General features: G+C 39.7%; 1 protein-coding gene across 4 annotated transcripts in view; it reads left to right on the top strand.

Annotated features, from left to right (window-relative positions):
• The window catches only part of LOC121946151 (vacuolar protein sorting-associated protein 13B-like), a 375,120-nt gene continuing 348,173 nt past the window's right edge, over positions 1 to 26,947 (top strand). For all 4 annotated transcript variants that reach the window (XM_042490601.1, XM_042490600.1, XM_042490605.1 and 1 more), the window contains exons 1-4: positions 1 to 88; positions 1,424 to 1,582; positions 3,543 to 3,686; positions 21,356 to 21,473. In XM_042490601.1, coding sequence (XP_042346535.1) covers positions 1,436 to 1,582; positions 3,543 to 3,686; positions 21,356 to 21,473 — 409 coding nt within the window. In that variant the 5' untranslated portion in view covers positions 1 to 88; positions 1,424 to 1,435. The remainder of the gene's footprint in view (positions 89 to 1,423; positions 1,583 to 3,542; positions 3,687 to 21,355; positions 21,474 to 26,947) is intronic.

Raw genomic sequence — 26,947 nt, 5'->3', positions numbered from 1 at the left:
CGATGTGGCTAGCATCAGTTAACAGGATGAATTTGTTATATTAAACTTCGAATTCAAGAAACAGCTTCAGGATACAAGCGGAAGTAAAGTAAGAATGGTTTCTTCTACATGTACTCGTTACTACACGTTTAAGCCATTTAAACGAAGTTATGTTGACTTCTTCTCAGCAGTTAGCTTAGCTTGTTTGCTTTGCTGCTCTGCTAGAATGACAGGAGAGCATAGCTAGCCTCTGTGGCTAACTACTCCGCAGTAAGTTACATTTCTTACCACTCAAAACGACACAGCTTCATTTAAAACACCAAGATATGTTTCGTTACGTTGTTATGGATTTGGAAGCGGCGTCCCTAGCTGCTCCGTTAGTTACGTGCATAAAAAGTGATGTCACATTAGCAAGCAGGCTAACTCAGGCACTCAATGTAAATAAAATTGAATTACTTAAAAGTGGACCAACCGAAATTGCTAAAAAGTTTGTAAAACCTGCACACGTAAACCGTGTGAGCTGACTTCTCGTCATGTTTCTGCTGAGTGAAAAGATGAGCTCCTCTTTTAACTTCCACGAGCAACTGCGGTTACATCTTCAGCCTACCTTGATAAAAAGCTAATTTATAATTTGACAAGTTATAAAATGTACATAAAATATCTCGCACTCTTCCATGGTAAATAGGTAATGCAGGCATAAAAATACACTAAAAACATAAAAAGTACATGGCTAAATAGAATAAAACAATTTTTGTTTGCCACCAGCCTGGAGTGAAGTACAACAATTCACTATTTTCAGATAGATATTTTGACTTGTGACAGGTGGTGTTAATTAAGGCTAATTAATTATGGCACCATTCCATATACGTGTAACAATAAGCTTTGTCAGTGAACTGTCCTGCACAGTACAACTGTCTTGGAACTGGCACCTGAATGGAATTCAGTCATCCTCAATAATATTATGAAATTTCACTGTGTGTTCTCATGCTATGACATGTAAATATATGCTGTGAAAAATGTATTCCCTGGTCCAGGCTTCAGAAGCAGTAGTGTTAAAAAAACATAAATGTAATATTGGAACATACTGTCAAAAGAAGATTTAATACATAGACATGGGAATGTACAAATAAAAACAGTGTTGAATGACTTAATTGTAATAAGACAATGACATAGAATAGGACCAGCATAGGACTAGCAAGCATTTTGCTTCATCCTACTCCTTTTGCAGACATGAAATGCAAGTTAATGTATGAAAAGGCAGTTTATGGATGTACATCATTATTGTTATTATTATTATTATTATTATTATTATTCTTGTTAATATGTTTATTATATTCATAGTCTTTTGTAACATGTTTGAAATCAAGTATATTCAGTTCCATTTTATTAAATAAATAAATTTTAAAAAATCTATGTTGCTTTGTTCAATGTTTGATGCCTTCAGGACAGGGACAAGATGTTGGAGTCCTATGTCACACCGCTCCTGATGAGCTATGTGAACAAGTATATTAAGAATCTGAAGCCGTCTGACCTGCAGCTGTCTCTCTGGGGAGGAGATGTGGTGCTCAGCAAGTTGGACCTGAAGCTGGATGTATTGGAGCAGGTACTGTACACTGGATGCATTTTCTGCTTTAAGATAATAGATGTTGTATTTTCTCCTTTAATGGCAGATAGTGGGCAAAGTGGTTGATTATTTTGTAGGAATGTTGTGCAGTTTGGACAGATAAAAGTTATGAGCAAGTGCTTTGTACTGCTCGTGGGAGAAACATTAATGGAAGTGTTTTCATATCCATACAGAAATAATGAACCATATTGCTCATATACAGGTTCTTATTGGCATTGGTGTCTTTGTGTTAATCTGCATTTAAGTCATATCAGCTTGAACAGCTTTCTGTTATGAAATGTCTCTTTCCTGCATATATATTTATAATAATATCTTTTATACTTTGATTCTTTTTTTTTTTTTACAGCAAATAATTTAAGGAGGAACATCACCTAAATTAAGAATTCCAATGTATTATTTCTATGACCCAGCAGTATTCAATTAATAGTTCTCAGCTGTGAAACAGAAAATGAACAGATATTCTCAGAAAATTATCTTGGGTGCTCTCAGTGTCATTTAAAACATTTTTCCAATTCACTGTCAATGAAGCAGTTCCAGACTTCATACCCTATGACATCACAAATTTGAGTTTTAGCACTCTGGCGTTTGGATTTGAGGGAGAGTTGTTCATTATTTCAAATACTTTTTGGATTGTCCTAGACCACAGAAATAACATGTAGGAATTTTGAAAACTGGCATAGTTTCCCCCTTTTAACATTTGCTCATACCCCCGTCATTAATAGGGATTTTTTAAAAACTTATTGCACTTTTGTTTATTGACTGATTAATAAACATTGGTCATCTAGGTACATACAAGATAAAGTTAAGCTAATGATGTCAAAGATTTCTCAGAGTTTTGGTCTCAAAATGCTCAGCTGAGCAAATAAACATGACATTGCTGATATTACAGAATACCTTTACAATAAGTCAGACTTAAAGTCATTTCACTTGGAACATAAACTAAAGAAAAAGGTTTGAAAAGAAATCAACGTGTGAAAGGTAAGCACGAGCCCTTCTAACATATTTTTTCGATTAAGTCTACATTTTAGCTACAGTGTATGTTGTCATGGCCTACTGCATGAGAAGAAAAGCAGCAATGGTTTTCAGCGAGGAGCAAACACATTATTTCTACTGTCAATTTGGAGGAGTTTGATAGATATGCTCAGATATTTTGCTCTACAGTGTTATTTTGACACAGCGTTCTTTTTTACACTTGTAATGTCTGGATTAGATCAATCTGCCATAAGTTAAATAATTTTCTTTTCTCTTGAGTGGGTTCTGACTGCTTCTGAAGAGCAGACCAAAACACTACCTAACCCTACAAAGATTGTGATGAAAGTTCTTATTGGAAGCAGCTTGAAGCCAACTGACAGTGGGAGCTGTGTTAGGATTTTGATGTGTAATGCTATGTCACAATCTTGGCAGTCATCCTCCCCCTGCCTTTGTTTTATTGCATTTCATTTGGACTATTGAAATGTGCATTTAGAGATTCTCCTCTTAGTATAAAGAGTAATTTTTAGTGAAGCAATGTGAGGCACACTATAAATATTTGACAAACTTTCTACAAAAATATGTTTGGTCATTAGTTTTTTTGGCTAAAGCTAACAGAGGAGGCATATAAAGTTTGTGGGACTCGTTCTCACACAGACAAGTTCAAGATGCGGAGCAGTGATTTGTCCGCCTCTGAGAGAATCTGACTGGTTTTGTTAAAAGCATGACCAGTATGTAATCTGTAGCTGTTGTTTTTACTATTCTCTCATCTTTAAATGTTAGTTTCAAGGAGCAGTTTAGAAAGTGGAAAGGTGAAGGTTCCAACTGTTCTTGAAGCCTCAGCAGTCGAATCACCACATGTCCTTACAATTTTGTTTGCAAAAATGTAATACTGTAGGACAGATTATTCTAACTCTAATTTCATAGCTATGTGCTCATTTCATCGTTATATTTCTTTGCATATTTTTAGGAGTTGAAGCTGCCCTTTACATTCATGAGTGGTCATATCCATGAGCTGCGAATCCACGTACCCTGGACCAAGCTGGGCTCGGAGCCTGTAGTCATCACAATCAACACCATGGAGTGCATCCTCAAGCTGAGGGATGGAGCTCAGGTTAGTTTTTTACTGGTATTAGAAGTATGTTATCCTTGATTGCACTGCAGGGCAAAAACAGGGTTGTCCAGACCTCCAAGTTTTTTATGTGAAAGTCTTCCCCATGCCAAAGTAAAGCGTTCTCTTTCCATTTTCTCTTTGTTTTTGAAAAATTTCACAATGGCTGTTAAAATAAACATACTATGCAGAAAAAAACAAAACAAAAACATGTAAAGCTTTTTGACCCTGGCAAGCTTCACTCTTAGCTGTGAAAAAGGCACATCATCCTGACTTTGTGTAAAGTCACATGAAGAGAAACTGCAGTCTTTTATTCTTTTTTTTCAGTTTATGCTTGTCCATAAGGTGTTAAATGTTTTAAATTCTCTAATTCTTATATTTGCATCAGTTATCCGCAAACAATCTAGGTATTTTTCATGTGTAAATACCATAAGTTTTTAATAAAACTCAGTCACAAGTTTTATTTTTACTACTTTAACTTTAGCTGTTTTGCAAGCAACTGTTATTCACTCTGGCCTTTTACAGTTTTATGTCCCAATGCTTGTGCTTTCCAATACTTGAAGTTGGTTTGATGCTTAGGAAAGGGTGTGCTCATCTGGCTCAATATGACACATTGTGTTTGACCTGGCAACTCTGATCTAAAGATTTAACAGTGACTTGGTTGATGACATAAGTACCCTCCAAAAAAGAATCTAAGTGAGATTATGAGTCTTGGCACTATAAGATGGGTGTGTTTATTATGGTCTATTTTACTGCAGCCACACTTGCTAATGACAGAGCTCAATTACATTATAGGCAAGGTTTAAAATTTGTTTATTTGACACAGCTAAATAGCTAAGTCACATATGTCCTATGTTACCTATGTCTTTCTTATCCATGCTAACTCTGATGAGAAATGCACTGAAAATTTTGGGAGAGCAAACTTAGAAACCACAAACAAATAAATCATTGCCTCATTGAGGTGAGCTTGTGAATATGTGCCTTTTAAGACAATGATTTGGACTGTAATCTACAATGTCAAAGGCTTCTGGAGAAAAGCGTGTCAGTGAGCGCTGTAATGATAGTCTGCAATGAGCAAAAAGGAGCACATTTCAGTATTAAGGGATGAAAGTGAATTGACATTCATACTACCAGAATAAACTATCCTCAAATGCTTTCTCAACTCATCAAGAGATGCATCTGCCTTTATTTTTAATACAGATGGATTCCATCACACAACATATATTAGCTATTGTTTTCCCCATCTTTTTGTCATTTAAAAATTGTTGGTTCCTCTTTGCCAATATGATTTCCCTTCAGGAAAGCACAGTACTTTCACTCACCACATCTGTCTCTTAAAAGAGGGACAGCTTCATTGACCACTGACCAGAAATATTCAGGGAACTCAAAACTAAGAGGTGACTTTACTGAATTTGACTTGTGCTGTTTACTCCATCTGTAGCATCTTTAGTCATTGGTCTTATTTTCATTTAGTCTCCAAGCAGTGACCAGTGCCTCTCATTCACAGTATTTAGAAGTGCATTCATTAACAATCACAGATTATTTCACATCTCTGTCATTTTAGGTTGCCTAAAGGTACCCTTTGAGTTATTTGATCTGTTGTAGTGCTTTAAAGTTGTTGTTTTTTAATTCCTCGGTCCCCGTTTTGTGTCTCATGCAGAAATTTGTCAGCAAAGACAGGGGGGAAAAGAGTACTAGTGAACAATTCTTTGTACGATGCAGTTTTCAAACTTTTGAGACAAATCAAATGCAAATGTTTAATAAGGAGAAAAATAAATCCAGTGCATTTGTGAGACTTCAAAAATGCATTTTTGTGAGTGACTAAGATTGTTAACAGAAATGGTTTTGTTTACAAGAAAACCTCCCCACTTTTAAGTGTAAAAGCAATAGTGTCATGTTGTCCCAAGATAAATATTTCTATTATTCTATTTAGTTCAGATATAGGTATTTCCATTTTTTTAGTGTAATAAGCCATTTTTCTTAGATTTATTTTTGCAGAAGAGCCCAGCCTTGCCTTTGCCACCCATGCCGTTTTCAAAATTGAAAGTGTAGCTCGGCGCTGGGCCTTTATGGGAAGGTTGAAATTTCAAGGCCAGATGTCCCAGAAGAAACACATTTCAAGGGAAGTCAATTACAGCTAATTATATAGACTGCGGCAAAAAGATTTGTAACACATGAGCCTGGGCTGCCCAGGACTAATGGTAGATATCATACTATGCAGGTGGCTACTGCTCATGCGATCAGGTTTCAGTTCGATGGAAATTTAAACTAGTTTTTTATGCTTCGTACACAGCTTAAGGTCATGTACCAGTACTGGTACTGGTGTAATGCATGCAGTCTCAAAACAACTATTTGTTACAGATGTTTTCTAAAAGGCTCCCAGTCAAGAAAAGATTTTGGGGGAATTGCAAAAGACATTTGGACAAATTATTCAGTGGTATGTACACCCACGAGACATAATTTGGAGCAAAGCCAGATTTACAACAGAAGTCCTTCTAGCATGTGGAATTTAAATGAGCCGCTACACTTCTCTCCTTTGTGAGTGGGAGGCTGACTACTGTGTTCTTAAGCCAAAGTCCCATTACTTATATGCATTGGATTTGTGTAGTGTGGTTACTTGTATTACCTTTATTTCATCTTAATTAAACTTTCCCCACTGTTGGAACATTACATGACGGTGATATTTGCCATGTCACCTCTGTGGTAGCAGTTTCCCTTTGACCAAGAGAATTTCCTTGATTGAAGCAAAAGGTCTGCAGGACCCTTGACACATTAGTCTCACAGAAACAAGATTATATTTCTCTGGAGGTTAGATATCCTGTTCATATACATGTCAGGCCCTGGTCCTGTTTTAATCAGATTCCTGCAGGGATGCAGAGGCTTTGGCATAGGTGTATGCAAAACGTGGGCCATGACAGTTCTCCCTGAAGCCCTCAAGTAATTTGGGCGATGGCCTACAGGAATTTTAAAAGAGCTGAAAAAAATGATCTGTGAATGGAAAATCTTACATTTTAAATTTAGCAGATTACATGTGTTTCTTTTGTCCAGTAGAGACAGGAACTTTGCGGTGGGCCTCATGCGGCCAAAGTGTGGAAATGATAAATGATATCATTAATATGGTTTGTTTTCATAATTACTGTTAAAGCCTGAGCACTGGCCTGTAAAAACATCCGTACGTCTTTTGAAGTTCATTAAGGGTTGTGTAATTTGACCGGAATTATTTGGACCTTTTTAATGTTCGTGTTTCCCCTCGAGAGGAACTGGGTAATATTAGGGATATTCAGATTGCTCAATAGGGCCCATCTGCAAAACACCAAGAGCAGCTCACAATTATAGTTTCCAGCAAATGTGGAAATTTGGGCGTTTAGCGGCAGTTGGAGATTACAGCTCCCGCTGACAGTGTAATTGCTTAAAATTAGCTGTAATGAGGACTTGTAGTGCAGAAAGTGGAGTAATAGAAAAAATGCTGTCAACTTGTTTTTGACATTCATTTTACAAACTAGAAGCCATTTACAAACAAAATATATTAGGTTTTAAATATGGCTCATATTGTATCCTTAAGTCACATGGTGCTCTTGAAGCAAGCCTGGAAATCTTTCTTGATCATGTTAAGGCTGCTTGCATTATTCACTGATTAGATACTGTACATACTTTCTTCAGTGCACATCTCTATTTTCAGATCACAACCACTTTTGTTTAGTTTTCTAATTCATTGTGAATTGAGATATTTCTGCCCTCATATTTTATAGTCAGTTTCAGTTTCCAGAAATGTAAATCGCTATAGTTCATGTATGAGCTGAATAATTAGTGTGGACATCTCCATGTGAAATTAGACTAAGCCCTGGTCTATGCCTAAGAGCTCAATGTATGTAACAGGAGATTGGTCATGGGGATGAAAGGGTTTTGTAGTAGTCAACTTTAACTTCTTTCTTCTTGCGCAAAGACGCACTCAACGTGGCCCCTCTTGAGTTACTTGATATGAATGAACTGTTTGATCTGAGCCCGTTCTAAATTAAAAAGCAATCTGAAAATGTCAAGAGCCGCACAGGATAAAACAATGGTTTTAAAATCTGTCATTCTATATACAGGGCCCCTATGGAACCTGGGGTTATTAATAGAACTCATAAGGTCTCCATCTAGTACTTTCTTTTCTCCATGGAAATGTTATGGAAGGAGTTAGCAGCAATCTTTGCTTTTACCAGTTTCACACCAAGCTATTCCCATCCAGGACAGTTTTTCTATATTTGGTATATTGAATCTTTTTCATTAGGCGGTTGTCATTTTAAGCCTTTTAACTCAGATGTGGTGGATTGGAGCTGCTCTGTGATGTGATACCGAGCATTTGATTTAAGGCATTACTGCCTCCAAGCTTCCTCCTCTAATGAGGAGATGGATAAATCCTGAGATAGAATTTATTGTGCGGCTGTTTTTAGGACTTTTGTTCTTGTATTTGTAGCTAGTTGTAACAGTAACAAAAATTGGCAGGCCTTAACAAAAGACCTAACAGCTAACATTGATGTAATGTTGCAAAATTACGGGCACTTTTTTTTTCCTCCTCCTTGACATCTTGGTAAACTGCTCCAGATGTTGAAGATGAGGTGTGATCAGCAAAGACAGAGAGGAACTGGCTGGACAGCAGTTACAGTGTGGATCATAACACTCTCAGGCTCTCTTTATTTTTTACGAGACAAAGATAAGGGCTTGGGTTTACCGAGGAGAGCCTTTCTGGTTTTGGCTCAGCTCGCTGCTTGATCTGGGAGTTTTATGGCCGCTGAGTGCATTTGCCACTGATGTGGAGGTTCTGATTGATGCATTGCCTCAAGATGATTTGGGGAGGTGCCTCTGAGACTTGTTGGTTTGGCATATGGTCCAACTAGGCCCTTTCTTCTGTAAGATTCCTTCCAAACTATTTTTAGGGCTTTACACCACCAGGCCTCATTGCTCTTAAATAATGGGTAATACATGTGAATTAGGGAACCCCCTTTTGAGGACTCCCTAAAAACCCCAAGTTGTTGTTCTGTTGCTAAATCTACCACCTACAAGAGAAAAGTTTGCCACTTTGGCTTCTGAAGTAAAACAAAAATCCAATATATAATAGTTTTTAATATCAAAAACTTTGTCGTGGAGTTACACTTTGAATGCTACTGCCTTAAAGTGTGGTTTGGCCACCCGGGGGTTAAATCCACAACCCACTAAACAGGAAACCTGGGATGTAAGGACTGTTACCAGACTGTATCTGCGTTAATCTTGTTGTGGTGGTATATTGTACTTATGCTTTACCTCCTGGTCTAAATTGAAATGGGTAATTCTTGTTGACAGAGTGTGAACATGTTCTCAAATGACAGTGAAAAACATGAGATCTTTATTATTAAAAAGTGGTCATTGTGTCATCTAGTAAACATGCAATGAAATGTAGCTTCACCATCAGCCTCCATTGAATATAAAATAAGATCCAGTCTGTTTGTGCCTGTGCAAATCATCTTTCACAAGTCAGACAACACAAAGGAAAAAGTTAAACAAGTAAAAGAAAACAGCCCGTGGAAGTTTGCAATCAGATAGCACAAACTGGATAATCTCTGTCCCAATGCCATCCGGAAATCTTGCCTTTGATTCTCCGGCTCGCAGGGAGCAAATGGCTTACAGAGATTGCACCATAAATCTGTCTGATCATCAGCTCAGCGGGGCCTTGTCTTCAGGACTGAGGAGATGGAGGGTGCAGACATGGAGCTTTGGAGAATCTATTTTCCTTGAATCCAACCCCCCGTAGCAGTAACAAAACCCATCTCTGACTGTAAATAATAAAAAGATGGGGTAATGTTGGCACACTGCGGATTCCTCGGGCAGGTTGGAAGCCAGAGCAAGTGTTCTGATGAGAGATGTATATAGAGAGACAGAAGTAAATTGAAGATCAGAGAATATGTGTTCTGAAAAAATCTATGTGTTTAGGCCCCTGTATGTCTTCATGTTTTGCCATGCATTGACAGCATGTCCATAGCTATGACTATGAAATCTCCAGATTGTTTACGGTTTGGCTATTTATCAGGCCTTTATGTAAACCTATCCTAAAAGCTCACATCCATTGTTTATTTTGACCCATCTTCTAATTTGCCCTCGAACAATTGTTTCTTATGTTGCTGTACGGATGGGGTGTGCAGAAATTTTTAGTTGGGACTGGATCTGATGACAGTGGTGAGATGGCTGTGACCAGAGATGAGAGTGCCTGCCATCTTTGTCACATGCACTTTATGTTAGTTGCCTCAAGCCAACCCACTTGGTGACGGGATTGATCAGCCTGAGGAAGGCTTCCATGTTGTAATGAAGCTAAAATATCTTGGTCAGTAAGTCTAGATCACGTTGAACAAAATAGTTAAGATAATGATCATGCAGTCTGTCTACAAGCCAAATAAATGTTTTCAAACAAAACATCGTGCCAGGAGATAATACAATCATGCTGCTGTATTTGTCTGTTCCCTTATTCAAGTTCTCAACATTAAGTGACCCATTGCACTGGCCTCTGTTTGGCATTCCAAATTAATTTAAAGCATCTGCACAAGGCAATGCACAAGTGTGTCATTCCAGCAGAAGCGCTTGCACTCAGTCACCATTGTCTGTGAGTCAGGCAATGCTACACAGCCCACAGCATTGCACTGCGTTGTCTTTGAGGTTTGATGCAATTTTGGGTTCCTGGTGGGATGAGGTTACTTCAGCTCCTCAGACAGTCCTCAGACACAGGAAAGCTGTCGGGGGAAAAATTAAACCCAACGGCTTCCTGCATCTAGTGAGTCAAGTGGTCATCAATACACCATGGGCAGGATGCTGCCGCTCCACAGTTTAATCCCTGCTCTCAGGCCATCCGGACAGCAATCCCTCAATGGAGCTTATTACGTGCTGGGTGCTCCTGGTGATATTGCAGTCTGGGAAACGATTACCTTGCAATTAAGGCTAATGTTTGCTTTATTAGCTTTCTTCAGACAGAAATGCTGGGATGATATTGTGTTGCAATTAGGAACACCAAATGCTTTATGAGTCTTAAATCTAAACAGACACTATAGGAAAAGAATGCATTATATTAGGAAACATGTCTAACACAATATTGCTTTAAACTTCCTTGTCTTTGTGTTGTGTGTGAGTGTGACACAACAGGCTTTTGTTTAATATATTTAACTTCATCTTGTTTTGTGGGCGCTGCACAGGCTCAGGTGTCCAGATTTAGGTCATTTTCTGCTATTTCCCTCATCATGTAATTGCTCTAACCACATTTATAGAGATGCATATTTTTTTCTCAGGGGGTGAGACTGAAAGTGACAAAAAGGAGTAACACAGTAACTGGGTGCCTCTGTGTATAATTTCTCAGTGGAGAAAGGTAGGCGTGTATGACTCTATGTTACACAAACTGTGGGTGGTCTGTGTTTTATGTCTCAGAGTGAGTGTGTGCTCCATTTAGCAGACCCTCACCCCTTTGACCTATGAATAATTTCACTCTTATTATAGAAATGGTGATGCAAAATCATGCATGCAGAGCTAGTCACTAGTAAACTCTATGAGCATAAATCTTGTATTTTTTCTCTCTATTGAATTTAATTCTATTTATAGATCTACATTTTATACAGATGTACGGAGGAATACACATCTGATACTTTCTGTGATAGTCTATGAGTAAGGCTCCACTTACCACAGAGTGGGCTGGCTTTGGTAGTGTTTGCTTTTATCTTGGCTGGTCAGGGTGCTTGTAATGTGTGGGTAAGAGAAAAAGAATGTATTATGAATAATTGCTCAACATGCCACTTTCCATGGTGGGGGAGAGAAGAAAAGAGGGTTGTGTAAAGAATGCATATGGTTAGCCTAAAAGATAATAAACATCATCAGCAGATCCTGAAGAAGTGTAACACTGGCTTGACAATGGCAGTATTTCTTGTTTAAAGTTACTTAAGTTGTATTTGCTCCCAGTCTTTCAAAAAAACTTTGTGACAGTTGTAATTTCCAGCTGATAACAGAACACAAAGTAAATCTTGGGATGCTGGTTGGTTGGGATACAGCATCACAAAGATGTAAAGGAGTATGAGGCTGAGTTCTAGTTATGTTTCATAAAACTGAAATTAATATTTGAACTTTTGAAGTTAAGATTTCAAGTCATGACCTCAAAATGAAACACAGGATCTGAAAATTAAAATGTTTAAATATGTTTGGCCTCCGCTTTCTACAAAAGTTTGTCTTTTGAGTTTTCTGGCACAACTTGTGGAGATTTCTGATATATTTTTAATTTGGGAAAGATGTGAAACTCAAAGAACAGCTCAAAACAACCCAAACCAGCACTTCAGCAGTAATACAGGGTTAATCCTGCTAGCTCCAGCCAAATTCAACTTTGCAAGCTGTGTTCAGAAATTAAAGTTTAATAACATTGCACACATTATGCTGCAGACATGTGTACAGTCCAGGTATGGAAGACAGTCAAATGTTAATTTTCAACACTGAGGACTGCACTCTGGCTATTGTGTCATTGGTTTGCTATCCAGACTTAAGTTAAGAAATGAAAAATGTCTTCTTTCATTATGCTGATGAAGACAATAAGAGGTCCATGGACAAGGACTGGGTTACACTCCAATATGTTACAAGGATGAAATTGAAATGATTTCTCTCCAGAGTGAGGTTGACAGTTTTCCATCTCTCAAGTAAGCTGATGAATGTTGACAGTACCTCAGCTGCTTTGGAACCTGGTGTATAAAAGCTATACAAACATGAGGCCTGCTGCATTCCGCTTGCGTGCTCAAACCTCTTGCAATATGGCTTTGGTATTTCTCAACATTGACGGAAAGTCCTCTCCCGTTTCTATCCGTTAGATTTATTCTATCTCGCTGGTTTCAGAACATTGATACTCTCCAAGAACACTTAGGCCCCTACAGTCCGTGCCTTCCAGCTGCACCTCACATGTGCAATTAAGTTGTCAGAGTAGCCTCAGCCACTGCTTGCGCTGCTCTTGGAGGCTGGTGCTTACATCGTTGAAGGGGTGCTTATGTCTTGTATAATGTGCTTAATATAGCGTATGAAATAATGGGCAAAGTTTGGATCAGGTATGATTCCGTTTTTGACGGCAGTTTATGTTAAAATCGGGTCTTGGCCAATTTAATTTTCAGCATCTCATGGAAATAAAAAGAATATCTCTAGGATGCATATTTTCTTTTTCACTTGTAAAGAACATTAATTCATTTCATATCATGTAGAAAAGAAACAGTGGTTTGCAAGAATAGATAAACTACATGATTGATTAGTAAATAACTGGGGATTGTGGTTATTATTTGGATTAGAAATTAACAGGTTAGATTAATTATTTTAAAAGCTTTCTCTGTGTTTGGGAATTCCCCCATGTGTGTCATAGTTAACTTGACTAAGGTTGTGTGTGTGTGTGTGTGTGTGTCAGGGGTCTACGTGGAGTGTTTTATTGTAGCTAACACATTGCAGTTATTAGCATTAGGGGGTAGCTGTGCCAGCGTAAGCAGCATGCCTCACATGCTCAGCCTGGGCTTGTGGTTAGCTGATGGAGACATCTGAAGGACCAGAGCCTCTCAGATCTAAATCAGGAACAATTTCTCCCTCTTTCCCATTCTCTCTCTCTGTCTCCTTCTCTTTTGATTTCCCCCCCACTTTCCTGTTTTCTCACTCCTATTTTTCTTCTTTTCAGTCTTGGCTTTTTGTTCTCTAACTGTTGTTTTCCTCACTCTTTTTTCACACTGTTTGCTCTCTCTCAATCTTTTTCTTTGGTCCTTTTCTCTCAGTTTTCTCCTTTTCATCATTGAGACAACAATTATGTGTCAGGTGCAATAATACTAAAGTACAGGTCACCAGCAGAAACATGCTATGTTAACATCAAGAGGTCACTGGACAGAATTTCAGTGGGCTCTAATGAAAGGAAAATGGAGACAGCAGCGATTTTGACTACTCAGCCTGGTTCCAAATTCCATCACGGCACCTACATCAGAACTAGTTACTGGCTTCGCTGAATTCCCTGTTCTTGGCTTTTAATCAAGTCTCGGGATTGGAGTAACTATGACTTAAAATCCTTTGTTTGAACAACAATTGTGGAAAACAAACATTGTTAGCAAGGATGAAAGAGAGCTGACCTCAGTGCTCCCTCTGCTTTGTAATGTCTTACTGCTGACCTGCTTACTGTTGTGGGGAAATAATAAGCAGAATAGCTATTTTGTAACAATGAAACCGATTTCATGCATGAATACACTGGCTTTGAGATTTGCTAGATTAATGGAGAATTATGCACACTTTAACTGGAGCAGCAACAGCTACTGTACCGTAAACACAAGATTGGTTTCTGCTGGTATTACTTGAGGTTTGCTTCTAAGACTCAAGAAAAGGTCTTGGGGTTTAAATCAATACTACATAATGTCATGAGTTCATAGTAGAGCTAAAATTCAACGTGATTATTTACATTTAATAATGGAAAATAATGGCACTGATTGGTCCATGCTGCTGAGATGTTGTAGGACTGCATAAAAAAAACGTGTTGAAGAGGTTTGTAGAGGACACAAAGCCCTAAGGCTCAGCCCGGGTGGTTTTACTCCGAACAGTGTGCAGATATTTTAATATCCCTTGGTAAAACATATGTACAATTGTATTGTCTCAGGTGAAGATAATGCAATGGCTGTCCGAAGATATCCAGATGAAATACTTAGAAGTCCGACGTCCCCCCGTAGCTGCCAGTAGGTCTAGTCCACAACTGGAATCCCTGTTTGTCTTTGTTGTTATTCTGGGCATGCTGGAGGCAGATATTAAACACAGCCAGTTTGACTTGGGTACAGCGGAGGCACTCTTGGCAGAGACCTCCAGCATTACATCACCAGTGCTGTCATTGTGATTCCTCCCGCTTTAGAGTGAAATAGTTTTGTAATTGTGCATTCTCCTCTTGGCAGATGCATTGGAGTCTTTTCCACGTCCCTACTCCCCCCTCTTTAACGAACATGTAAGATTGTTGTACCTCTGAAAGAAAGAAGGCTTATGCTTGGAAAATTAACCCATTGCTTTTAGTTTAACAGTTGAACAGTTTGAACAGTTTAACTGTTAACAGTTAAACAGTGATGAAATGTGCTTAGTTACACTTCTGGTACTACAGACCTTGTACACAGCCTTTTGAAATTATACTGAAAAAAACCCACACATCTGTCTATGCTCTGCTGTGGTTGCTCAAAATATATGGTAGGTATGAAGGCTTTTTTTTAAAAAACCCAAATCACAGATAATACATTTGACTAAAAAGAAAAATAAGATTTTCAAGTAAACTAAGGTGCTATGCTTATTTTTATGGACTTTCTGCCCTTTAAATGAAGTCAAGGATATTTTGTTCATCTGAGGTGGATATGTGGGTTAACAGAAGAAAACTGACATGGAAAATACCTTCATGTAAGAATCACAATAGCTATACTTTTGACATTAGGAAGCAGCATGTATAGTTAGCAGGATTTTATAACTGTGCTTAAAATCATACCTATTTGCTTTTTTAATAAAAGTTCTAATTATTAAGTGATTACCGATCATTTCAGATGTAATTTCCATGTACTGCTGCATTTTTCTTAGAAACACTTCACATTCCCTCTGTGTGTTGTATAATCTGAGCTTTTCTCTTCTTTGTTGTATTAGACGGTCCTGCCGCATGTGCATCTCAGCACGTTAGTTCCCTTGTGTTTATCCCACTGGCTAGCTACTTGCCACTGCTCTGCACTGCACTTGGATGGCATTTTCGGGCAGTTATCGCTAATTATGGCGATGGTGTTGATACAAAAGTGACTGCTCACCCAACTAGAAAAGCACTATACCAGTGCAAGTCCATTCATCATTAGCTGCTAGCCACTGTATCAGCCACCTCCATGTTGAGAGCCATGTGTGGACAGTGCTGGCTCAGACTCATCATCATAAATGTGTTCTGTCTTATACAGCTGTTTTAAGATGCACTTTGTCTGAACTGATCTTACACTTACTCACACTGACTTAAATATTTCCTCAGAGGAACAAGGCTGCCGAATACTCCAGTTCAATTCAAAAACTGAAGCATATTATGTACATTTCAGGACAGTAATATTTCACTATTGCAGCAGTATATGCAAGGAAACTGTGGATTTTCTTTCCCAGTAGTAGATTTAATTACTTGAGGAGAGGGGAAAGGGGAGAGCGAGAGAGGCCACATTTTTGTAATGAGCGGTTTTCATTGAGATAATTATTCAGAATGTCACACGATGTGATATTCATCTGGGCTCATTTCGGGCTCTAATCCCTCCAATCTGCCATGGATTCCAGCTGCACAGCTCTGCTGTGCTTTTAGAGTATGGGTCTTTATATCTAGGCTATATTTTACACTGTGCACATGCTTTTATATGTGGTGTTGTATGCAAATATATAATGTACGTTCATAGTGCATATTTGAAGAACATAATATTAAGAAGTTTTCCTCATTTGTGAGTCTTCTGAATGTTTTGTAGAGTGTGTGAAATTCTGTCCCTACAGTTCTGCCAGCAGCCTTCTCTAGTCTACCTCCGTTTGAGGAGAAAATGAAACCACTGTCTTTAATCATGTTGTAATGGCTTTCTGCATTTGTTTCAGTTTCATTAAAAACCCATTAGCAGCTAATTTTTAGCTGAGCTGATGGATGTGTTCGAAGCCAAGGGACGTTAAAGAAAAGGTAATTTGAGTCAACTGCGATGAGCTCCGTTCTCTTCAGCTTACATTCCAGTGGGGTCGTCATCAATGGGCCGAGCAGCTTAAGTGTAAAAAAAGTGGCTGCATACCATTTGACATTACTGGAACCATCCCAAACTGTGACTGTATGTTTAAACACTGATCCACTCTTCACGTCTCATTCCTCGCGGTGCCAGCTGGAAACAATTCTTATGGGAAACAGAGTCATCACTGTTAAAACAAGCTTCAGACTAGCTGGTTATTGATGGGACAAGAAGGTCTAGAGTGAACAAAGTGATGTAGTAGATGATAACAACAGACTACAAGCAACTGTAAAAAAAGACTTAGGTTGCAGATAGAAGGGATGACGAAGAGTGGGAATGGACGGAATGATAAGTCATAAGGAATAAGGACAGGTCAAGTTGTAAGAGCGAGGAGGACAGAGGAAATCAAATAGCACTGAGAAAAGAGGCACTGCTTCAAGAGCAGACCAGTGTGCTCACTGCTGATCTTGGAGTGTGTGTATCATGGCAGCAGGGATTGTTTTGAGTATTGTTCTGGAAAAACAACTAGAAATCCATCACACCCACAGTGTCTCCTACTATTCACTGCCAGACAGTATTCAAGAGGTTTTCTATTATTTCTTTATTATATGGCAAACGTTGTGTGTGAGTGTTTTGGTAGAAGGAGGAGGTCTGATTGCTGGATCCTCCTCGGGGATGGTGCTCTGTGGGCCCTGACATGAGGGACAGGGCCTCTGCTTGTCAGACTCAGTGAGTGTGTCTGTGTTTGTGTGTGTATATGAGTGATTTGCAGGAGGAGGGGGGCTCTGTCTGAGATAAGGAGCTATTGGGTTTCCTTCATTTATTTTCTCACTCCATAGGCGTTCGCCCTCCACTGCCTGGCCTCCAATCATGAGGCCTGCTGCTTTGATGTCAGCATGAGTTCGCCAGCAACCTGCAGAGGAAAAACAACAATAACAAAAAGCGTGTTTATGCAGCAATGGTCTTCTGCATGCAGCCATTAATCTGCTGAAACTGTGTGAAATTGACCAGTTTTAAAAATGTTTGGGTTTCAAAGATCAGCCAGTTGCAGGCATGAAGGGTAGTCGGCTGCTAATCCCAGCCAGCATTTTTTTTCCTGTGTATTCAACTGAAATTGAAAAATTGCTTTGTAATTTGTGGAGGGAAAAAAATCAAATGTCATATTTTATTTTTTAAGATATGTGTGTCAGGCTTAAAAAACAAACTATGGCAATTTTGTTTTTTTTTAGGCCAACAGATGTCAAAATGAAAGCCTCAAATGACAAGCAATTGCAGTAAGACCATTATTCTGTTTTCCCACACACTTTACGCTGAGTAATGCATATATTATTTTCAGTGGGCTAAAATTATTTTAAAGTGTGTGTAATGCTTATATTTGAAACAGTTTAAACAATTGCCCCGAAAACATATCAATTCCAAATAAAAGTCAATTGGACAACTTCAGTTAGTATGTCATATTCGGTGTCATTACATCAAACTGTGAAAATTTGTGCCTGCTGTATCCTGTAATGGTCGTCTTAACAAAATACATTTGTTTTTTTGGTAGTTTTACTTCGTCACATCACAGTTTACATATACATTACCTTGCCCATGGCAGTTTAGATTAAACCGGGTTCTGGTATCTGTGAGTTATAGCTTGTTTGTTTTTACAAGGGCAACTGTGACAGTATCTGCAGAGGTGCTGTTTCTAATAGCTGGAGGTGGTGGCGGGGTTCGGCTAATGTGTTGAGCAGCTCAGATGAGGGTCGACCCTCCAGACAGGCTCAACACGCTGCCTCCTAGTCCCTGACTGAGCCAGACGTCTGCAGGGGGACAGAGGTCAGGCCTGGCCTTCCTGTGCCCTAACCCTCCATGGGTGCCCACTTACCCTCAGAGTAGGGGGTCCCCCTTCCCTGTCACTCACACTTCCAGGACCTGCTCCTTTTTTTTTGTGCCTCCGTTTTGGTCTCATTGTCTCCAAGTCTCTCTCACTCTTCCTGTCTTTTAGCTACTCTCTGTCTCACTGTCTCACTTTCCCTCACTGTTATGCTTTCTACTTATCTCTTTGTCTCTTGTCTCTCTTTTCCTTTTTGCTACCGTCATCTTTAGTCAACAGCTGAGTTGACATGCCTGCAGGGGAAGCAACCCCCTCCTTTTCCTGGTCCCTCTGTCTTTCCCTCCATCTCTATCCCTCCATCCCTCCCTCCTTGTCCTGTGCCCTGCCGTGGCATTGGAGGGATCAGTTTACCCGGCAGCAGCTGAGGCAGGCTTCATTTGTCCCAGGGCTTCCCTCTGAAAAGGCATTTTACGCCTCTGGAGAATTGCTCACTGCCCACGGTGACATTGAGCGCTTAATTGCGCTACTTCCAAATTTGGCAGTCTTCTTCTTTAGTGGCAGTTTGAGTTGTTGAACTCAATGTACTCTTGGCCTGCAGGGCTCGGCATTCCTTTAGGTATAGATATGAGAGTCCACAGGCGAGGGAGACTGTTTCTAATTCTAATGTGCTCAAGCAGTGTATTGTGATGTAAACTAAACACCTCAACATGGGAGCACGTCTCATCATTATAAACTTACCTCATCCAAAGAACAGCCTTTTTTTCTTTTTTTATTCTGGTATCTCTAAATATTGCAGATGCAACGTTTGAAGTGATGACAAGTTAACAAATGAAGTGTGAATAATGAGCAAAAAAATTTACATCTTATTATTTGCCAATCTCTATTCTTTGGAACCTTGATGAAGTATTTATTATTCTTACCCTCATGTTTACCAATTCCCACCACTCTCTGATGGGGGAGAAACTTCTTGAATAGTGCAGCTCAACCGCAAAGGCCCTTACTGAAGCAAAGTGTAAATATTTCTGCCAGAGCCTCTCTCGTCTCTTTTGGCAATTGCATGTTTATGTTACCGCACTGGGGAATTCTTGCTTCTCTGTCAGTGTATCCACAGCTCAAATTATGCAAAGTAATGTTTAAAACCTAATCTTCATTTCTTAACCACACAGAGAGAAAGGGGTTTATTGTCATTTAATAATGTCAGAACCAGGGAATTTTAGTTAATTTTGTTGGGTATGTGAATATACAGCACATGCAACATGTGACTTGTATGAAAGGTGTGGCTACAGGCTTTCATTTGCTCCTTTAAGCATGTGTGAATAAAGTGTGTGTGCCTGGAGTAGCCAAATATATTTGGTTTTGACACCTTCAGTGTTTACATTTGTCAGGATAAGGAGTGACTCCTGAGACACTCTGCCACGCTGATCCCTAGTTTAAATGCTAAACACATGTGATCGCCCCCTTTCTTTGTCCAGATTGCCTGACTAACTTACTGCCCCGGCTGACTGTGAAAAGGTTACAGTGCTGCAGTAACCTCTAATCAATGCCATACTGGGGGTTAACTCACACAACTCTTAACCTTTTTCCTGATTTCTCTATTTTTTTTTTTTAGAATGGTTCTAATATATTTGTTTTTCTTTTCTTCCTACCATCCTCTGTTGCAGGCTTATGTCTACTGTGAATATGAATATGAGGTATTTGTTGAATTACAAATAGTAGTTGTAGAGGAGTAGAACTTTAGCTGTAATAGTCATAGTTTGTCTTTTGTGCTTTGATTTTGATTTTATTGGGTGTTATCCCTGATTCTTCATATCAATGATTCATGGTTGAAACGGTTTGTACAGTACAGTATGCTGAATCTGACGTCTGCATGCAAAAACAGATTTATCTCAGTTTAGTCCCATAATCTCTGATAATGAACTGTTGATTTAAAAGCTGTGAACATGTAAGTCCACCCTAAACTTGGAAAAAAGGCAGCAAACCTCCACTAAAACTTGGAAACAAGATGACCAAGACCCTCTGGAGAAGGTGACAATCTGCTTGTAGACATTTTACAAGTCCACAAAGTCAGTCTCTTTATTGTTAATGGAGCTTCTCCAGAGTTTGTTACTTGATGACATCAGATATGAGAGCCTTAGTTTTATGCTTTAAGCTTTAGGAGAGTGTATTAAACATAATGCTACATTGCACATTGCTATTTTAGTGCAGATGTTGATTTTCTAATCTTAAATTACAGTTGTATTTACCCCAGCAGTTGATCTAGTAACAGTCACTGTCTGTCTGTCCTGTTTTGTCCTCATGTCCCTGCTGTTTTAATTGCACGCCATGTCTTAGTCACAGAGGGTTAAGGCACCCTGCAAGCTAAACCAATAAATAACCTCCTCATCCTGCATCTTGACGGATTTTGTTTATCTTCAGGCTCATCTCTGAAGGGGATGTCCATTTCATCGTCATTCCTACACACACATAAACAGACACACAGATCTTGTACTTACATTCCTGGGCTTAACAGGCCGCTGGTCTCTGAGTGCAGATGACATGTGCTGCTGTGGAGGAGAGACCTTCACCCTCATCCAAGGACCAGAGTTTATTTGTAGAGCCCATGGCGATGGTTGTTAAATGGGATAGGGAGGAAGGTTAATGGGAAGGTTTGGTGTGAAGGGGGGCTAAAAAACAGTGCTATGGAGTAGATGATCCCTGATTGCCCCTCTGTTAATTACACACACAGCCATGCAGGAGAAAAGATACTCTTTGTACATGCACACCAGTATTTGGATAATCATCAATAACCAGATGAAGGTGACAGATTAGACTGGTTACTTTGTTTCTTAAAACTGGAGTTTATATGATTTGGTTGGTAATCCACTTTACTTAAGTGTGGGGATATGTGTGCTAGTGTGCTTGCTAATATCTTAAACTCCACAAGTTACTAAAAAGAAAATAATGGATTAAGCTGGTACCACTTGTGCCATTGCCCGACAAAATGTCACCCCATTTTTTAATCAAGTTTACTTTCTGACCTGAACTATCCTGAACCGTCAGAGAAAATCTAAATGCAATAGCTCTGTTGAGTGTTTTGTAGAACTTGTGTTTACCTCACTACCTATCCTCAGGGGTGTTCTTGTTTGTTTTTTCATCAGGATGACCACGAAAGCGGCTCTAGCTCCACCAGTCGCAGTGTCTCAGACAGCTCCAAGGCCGTAGCCAAGCCCCGCCGCCTCCAGCAGGCCGCCCCCAGCGACCCGGACCTGCCCCCAGGTGAGTGATGGCCCTGGGGCCAGTGAGGCTATTCCACCTCCCTGCTCAGAGTATGACCACCAGGGCAGGCATGGCCTCTGTGGGGGAGGATGGAGCCAGAGAGTAAGATGGAGATTAGGAGCTATTACACTATGGAGAAATCTTGTTTTGTTCTTTTAGAATGCTAAAGCTTAGAATGCTAAAGAGACCAAATAAATTGATTTAAATACACTAGCTTGTTATAGCACAGTGCCTGCAGAGGTCAGTGTCAGATTCAAATGTAGGTAATACTTGTTAACACTGTGAAAAATATTCTTTTTGGGTTGAGCTGTGTAACACTGCATTTTTCACCAATGTAAATCAGCCAGGGGGAGCGTGGGGGCTGTGTCCGTGATAAATCACACAATGATGGCTCTTATCAACAAGGCCACTTGACCACATGCCTCCTACAGGGCCATGGATTCCATGCCTGACTTACTCCACTACTTTACTGCACCTCACAAAGAATAGCCTTGTTCAACTGGGGCAATATAATGGCCTTTTAAAAATATTTATGACTTTTTTTTTTATGAATTTGTCTTATGAGAATGATTGGAAGAAACACAGACCTCATGTCAGACATGAAACTTTTATCCTTTGAATCTTATTCAAATGCATGTAAAAATATAGATGGATACACAACCTCTGTTATCTTATTGCGATACTTACCAACCAACCTCTAAGACACAGCATTTTGTGGAAAAAAATAGAACCCATCAAAAGTTCTCGGGGCATGCAAAACATTTCCAGAGAAAACAGAAAGGTGAAAACAAGGTGGCAAGGAGGAGACTAAAATATGAAGAAAAGATATGGCTTTTGGAGAGACAAAAATGTAGAAAAAGAAAGAGAGATGGGGGTTTTGAGCTTTAAGAGCTAGGTCATCGTCTAACACACAACCATTAGGTTCACTCCCAGAGCCCTACTATGCATGAATGTATGAACCTAAACTCCTGGCTGGTTGTATCTGGGGAGGATCCATTTCCAGGCCTGATGTTATGAGATAATATCTCTCCCCAGCTGTTAAAGCAGGGTGCCTCACACCCCAGCATCTCCCTTTGGGCCTGCCTCTAACAGATCCCCCAGGCGTGTGTGTGTCTGTGTGCGTCTCTGTGTGTGTGTCTGTGTGTATGTTTTTTAGGGTATCTGTTAATTTGCGTGCACAATCCACACTGTCCCAGTGGTGGACCTTGTTTCAACCCATTACCGACTGTAGAGACAACTCTGTGGTCAAAGGTTGCAGCACCTCAATAACACCGAGGAAGCAGATGAATGCTGTAATCCCAGCCTTTCTAATTAAAAGGTAGAGGTTAAAAGGTAGATGAGGTAAAACTAACCTGCTATGACTCAGACAGAGGATGTTTTCCTAAGAATAAGATACAAAACAAACCTGTCATAAGTCTTTAATGTAGTTAAATAAAGGATGTTTTTGGAAAGTGTGGACACAGCACAACATTTCATGGCAATGCTCATACTAGGCAACATCGTAGACATTCATTTGTCTATTATAGTCTTGATGTAGTCCTCTGGTATAGATACAGATGGTTCCCTCTAGAGAAGCTTTTCCATTTCAACCGAAGAAAATATCTATAATCTACATGGCATGTAATGTAATGTTCTCCATACTGTTTATCCCTGAATATACTAGCTCCACTGTCTGTTTCTGTTTTTATAATACCACTTAAGAGGTCTAAGGGGTCACCAAAGGCAGTAATTTGCAAGTCTTACACAAAGGGGTCTTAATGGATCTGCTATCAGCTGGGGTTTATAAGAGGCTGTCAAGAGCTTCTTTAAACACTCCTGTTTACCTATTATACAAATTATTATTACTATATAGATATTACATATACAAGACGGTACAAAAATATGAAAGGAATGCTATAAGTATATGTCAGCTGCCAAAAATATTTTATTCTCTCTACTGTTTTAATTTGGGCTTACTGCAGGCTAGGCGGATACTCTTCAGCTGTATTATTTCAGAAAAATGAATAAAAATATAATTGCAGAAAGTTTGGGTCGGACATGCCATCAACAAAAACAAAACAAAAAAACATTCCTTTTCTGGTGTCCATCCTTATTCAAGCAACATGAATGCTTCCCCAAATTTGAAGTTAGTTGCTGCTTGTTAGTGCTTATGGCTCAGTTGGCAATGATAGAGACAGACAGATGTGTTTGGATGGGTGGTAGGAGAGTAGCAGTGTGTGTAGATTTGTGTGTGTGTGTGTGTGTGTGTGTGTGTGTGTGTGTGTGTGAGAGTGTGTGAGTGTGAGTGTGAGTGTTAGGGAAGACCTGTGTTGGCAGTAACACCATTGCGTTGCACAGTCCAGTTTTACCTCTTCGTCAGCACCTACGTCGACAGACCTCTGTGTTGCGTCTGCTCTCCTCCCCTTCAAAACAACCAAAACAAAACACGGCCGACACTAAAAAGCAGCCACCAGCAATTATCCAGTCATTTGGCCCTAAGCTCTCACATACTGAATGAATTTATCCTCCCTGTTCTCCCTGTGGTGGAAAATAGTGATGTTAATTCATATGCCATGGGATTGGTAGCCACACAAAGACCAAAGACCAAGTGCTTCCACCTTGGGCGATTCTGTGAGTGATTATGTTTACTGCTGCTTGTGGGGGACCAGCGGCCACTGTTTGTGAGAACCGCATTTCTGCGTTCCAGGGGAATCCTGCTCTGGCCCTATTCACACTGTTGAAAATGTGTTTTGTTTTAAATGAGTTCAAAGAGATTTAATAGTGGCAAGTCTCAAGGTTTAGCCCGACACCTGTGAGTTGGGTGGATCAAAGTTATACTCAAGATTTGCAGTTTCAACAGTTTTTTCCTCATTGAACTAATACATTGAGCTGGGTTACAAAATATGGGGTCCAAATTCCAGTCCTAACCATTCTTATTTTGTTAGATAATTATGCTTTGACCAAATTTTGATTTCTTAAGATAATGACTGCTGTCTGGAAAGTAGCATTTTCCATTCTGCTTCAAAAGCAAAGAATGCACATTGTTCAGTGGGTAAAGCTAAATGTGAAATTTGGTGTGTTCAGTCCTGCTTTTGCTATGCTGTGTTTGTGTATTTAACGCATGTGTATATACAGTTATGTGAGTGCGTACACCTAAATTTATAGGTCAGATGTGTGTGCTTGTGTTGCTTTGCGTGTGTCCAAGATTTGTGCACTCATTCATGGTTGTGCAAGTATGCGTGTGATTGAAAGAGATTGAGGTTTGCATGGACTGAAATGCAAACACACTCCTGAGATAAATCCACGGTCCAGTGCTACTGCTGTCCTGGTACTGGGGCCTTTGCTCAGCAAATAAATACAGCAGCTGTTCTGGTATTACTGGGAAATGCTACTTATGGATAGAAAATATCCCATACTGGTAAAGGCTGGAGCTCTCTCCAGCTGGAGCTTTCTTCTGTCTAGGAGACCCGCTGTACCATGCATGGATGGGTTCTGTGTTCCTCTACAGTTTTACCATAAGAGGCCCTAGAGCTAATAGATCGGCTAAAATAATTAAGTGGCGCCCTAACAGGCTTACAGTGTAAACTTGCCATGGTAGAAATGAAATGCTTGTGACAATTTGTTTACGTTCCTACTATTTTTAAAAAGGTTGTGAACTATACTTAACAATTTCAAGGTCTTACGGTAGCTAGCTACTACATGTTTTCTCTTGGCTACATTGCTAACTGCACTAATTATGTTTCAGAATAACATAGCAGGACCAACTTACAGTACATTTATTGTCTGATGGACTTGTCAATCTTCCTCTCTCCATGGCTAATAACTGGCAAGGGTGATAGCTGCTAATACTTTCCATATATAGAAAAAAATGGTGAGCATGGACAGTATAGTGTTTCTTTCCTGTATTGCACAGAGGAGAGTACTTGGCCTGTTCTGAGATCACATAAAGGAGCTGGTTTTTCCAGTCATTTTATGGTTGAACAGTTTTAAGTGGGCTCCTTCCCTGTGGGCCGCAGCACAGGTGCTGGCTGTGTCAATTGTTTACAGAAGTTCAGAGCAGCGCGATGGCTCACAGAGAGAAGGATTGGGGCCCTGGACTTCTTGGTGCGAGGCAAGAAGAGCTATAGCAAGTGTAAGAGAGTGCAAGAGAGACACTCTGACACGGATAAATTAGATCCAGAGAGGGAAATAGCAGGAGGTAAAGTGCTGGTTTTACTGCCCAGGCTGCAGGTGCGACAGCAGCTTTCTGACTGACCCCAGAACCACAAGCACACACACACACCGCCACATTCATGCACGCAAGAAAGCAGCCTGGCGCACACTCCAACTCAGACAAGCACATGCATGCATGCAAGGCCACGCACAAATGTCACGAACACACATTGCGTTTATGAGTTGAGTTTATATTATGTCATCCTCTCTTCCTGCCACTCTGTTTGGTCAGGCAGCAAACTCATGAGAATTTTGTCAATTGGATTATGCTAATGCATAGCCGGGCCTGTGTACAAGTGGCAGAACAGTTAACCAATTCATATAAATATTTTCATCAACAGCACCATTTAGTTCTACCTAATTATCGGTTCTGTTCTGCCCTGGGCCAGGCATGTAGATACAGGAAGACAAACATTTGGTTTGGAAAATAAGGCAAAAGCATTAAAGGTTTATATGTTTTAACTTGTAGTGACTATGTTTAACAGTACATGGGAGGAATGAATAATGCCATTGGTCCTGTGGTTAGGAGGATTTATTACTGTATATTTTCATATTTTATGGTCGAAACTCCCCTGTCTGTAATATTTTAAGTTCTTTCTTACTTCGTTGAGTAATGACCTTAGCATGTATGTTTTTCCTGCAAAGCTTCTGTTTCTGGGCGTCACTGTGGCCATTAGGAGGTACCAGTAACACTGCAGGATGGCTCCCCCAGCTCTGCTGAAACCCAATCTAACGGACTGCTCTTTCTCTCCTGCTCACTCTTGGTAGCTACATCCCTCCACCTCTTCACCACAGAGCAGGCGGCCCCCACTTTTCACCCTGGAATCTATTTCTAATTCCTCTTTCTTTTTTTTCATTCTACAAAATTGATTTCTCCAGCCTGTGTTACCACAAGAAATATCAAAGTTCCTCTCCCAGTCTATTCATATCTAGGAATGAATTAAAATTTTGACTCAAATGATGACTTGAACTTGTGCAGCCACCACAATGTAAAATTCATCTGTATTGGTTGTTTTTTCTTCTTCAGCAGAATGTGTCTTTCATTTCCAATTCAAGTGTTCCTAAGACTGTAGTTTTAATCTGCCCTCAAGAACTATCTTGTATATGGGGCGCCTGGTGGCTCAGTGGACAGAGCAGCGCCCCATATAATAATAATAATAATAATAACTTTATTTATAAAGCGCTTTCAGTCAAAGTGCTGTACAGCTAATAAAATCAATCAATAAAACATAAAACTAAAACTATATACAGAGGTTGTATCCTCGCTGCAGTGGCTGTTGGTT

The sequence above is a fragment of the Plectropomus leopardus genome, chromosome 7, assembly GCF_008729295.1.
Source record: "Plectropomus leopardus isolate mb chromosome 7, YSFRI_Pleo_2.0, whole genome shotgun sequence".
Lineage (NCBI taxonomy): Eukaryota > Metazoa > Chordata > Actinopteri > Perciformes > Serranidae > Plectropomus > Plectropomus leopardus.
The sequence above is the reverse complement of the archived record's forward strand: the minus strand, read 5'-3'. Positions and strand labels throughout refer to the sequence as shown.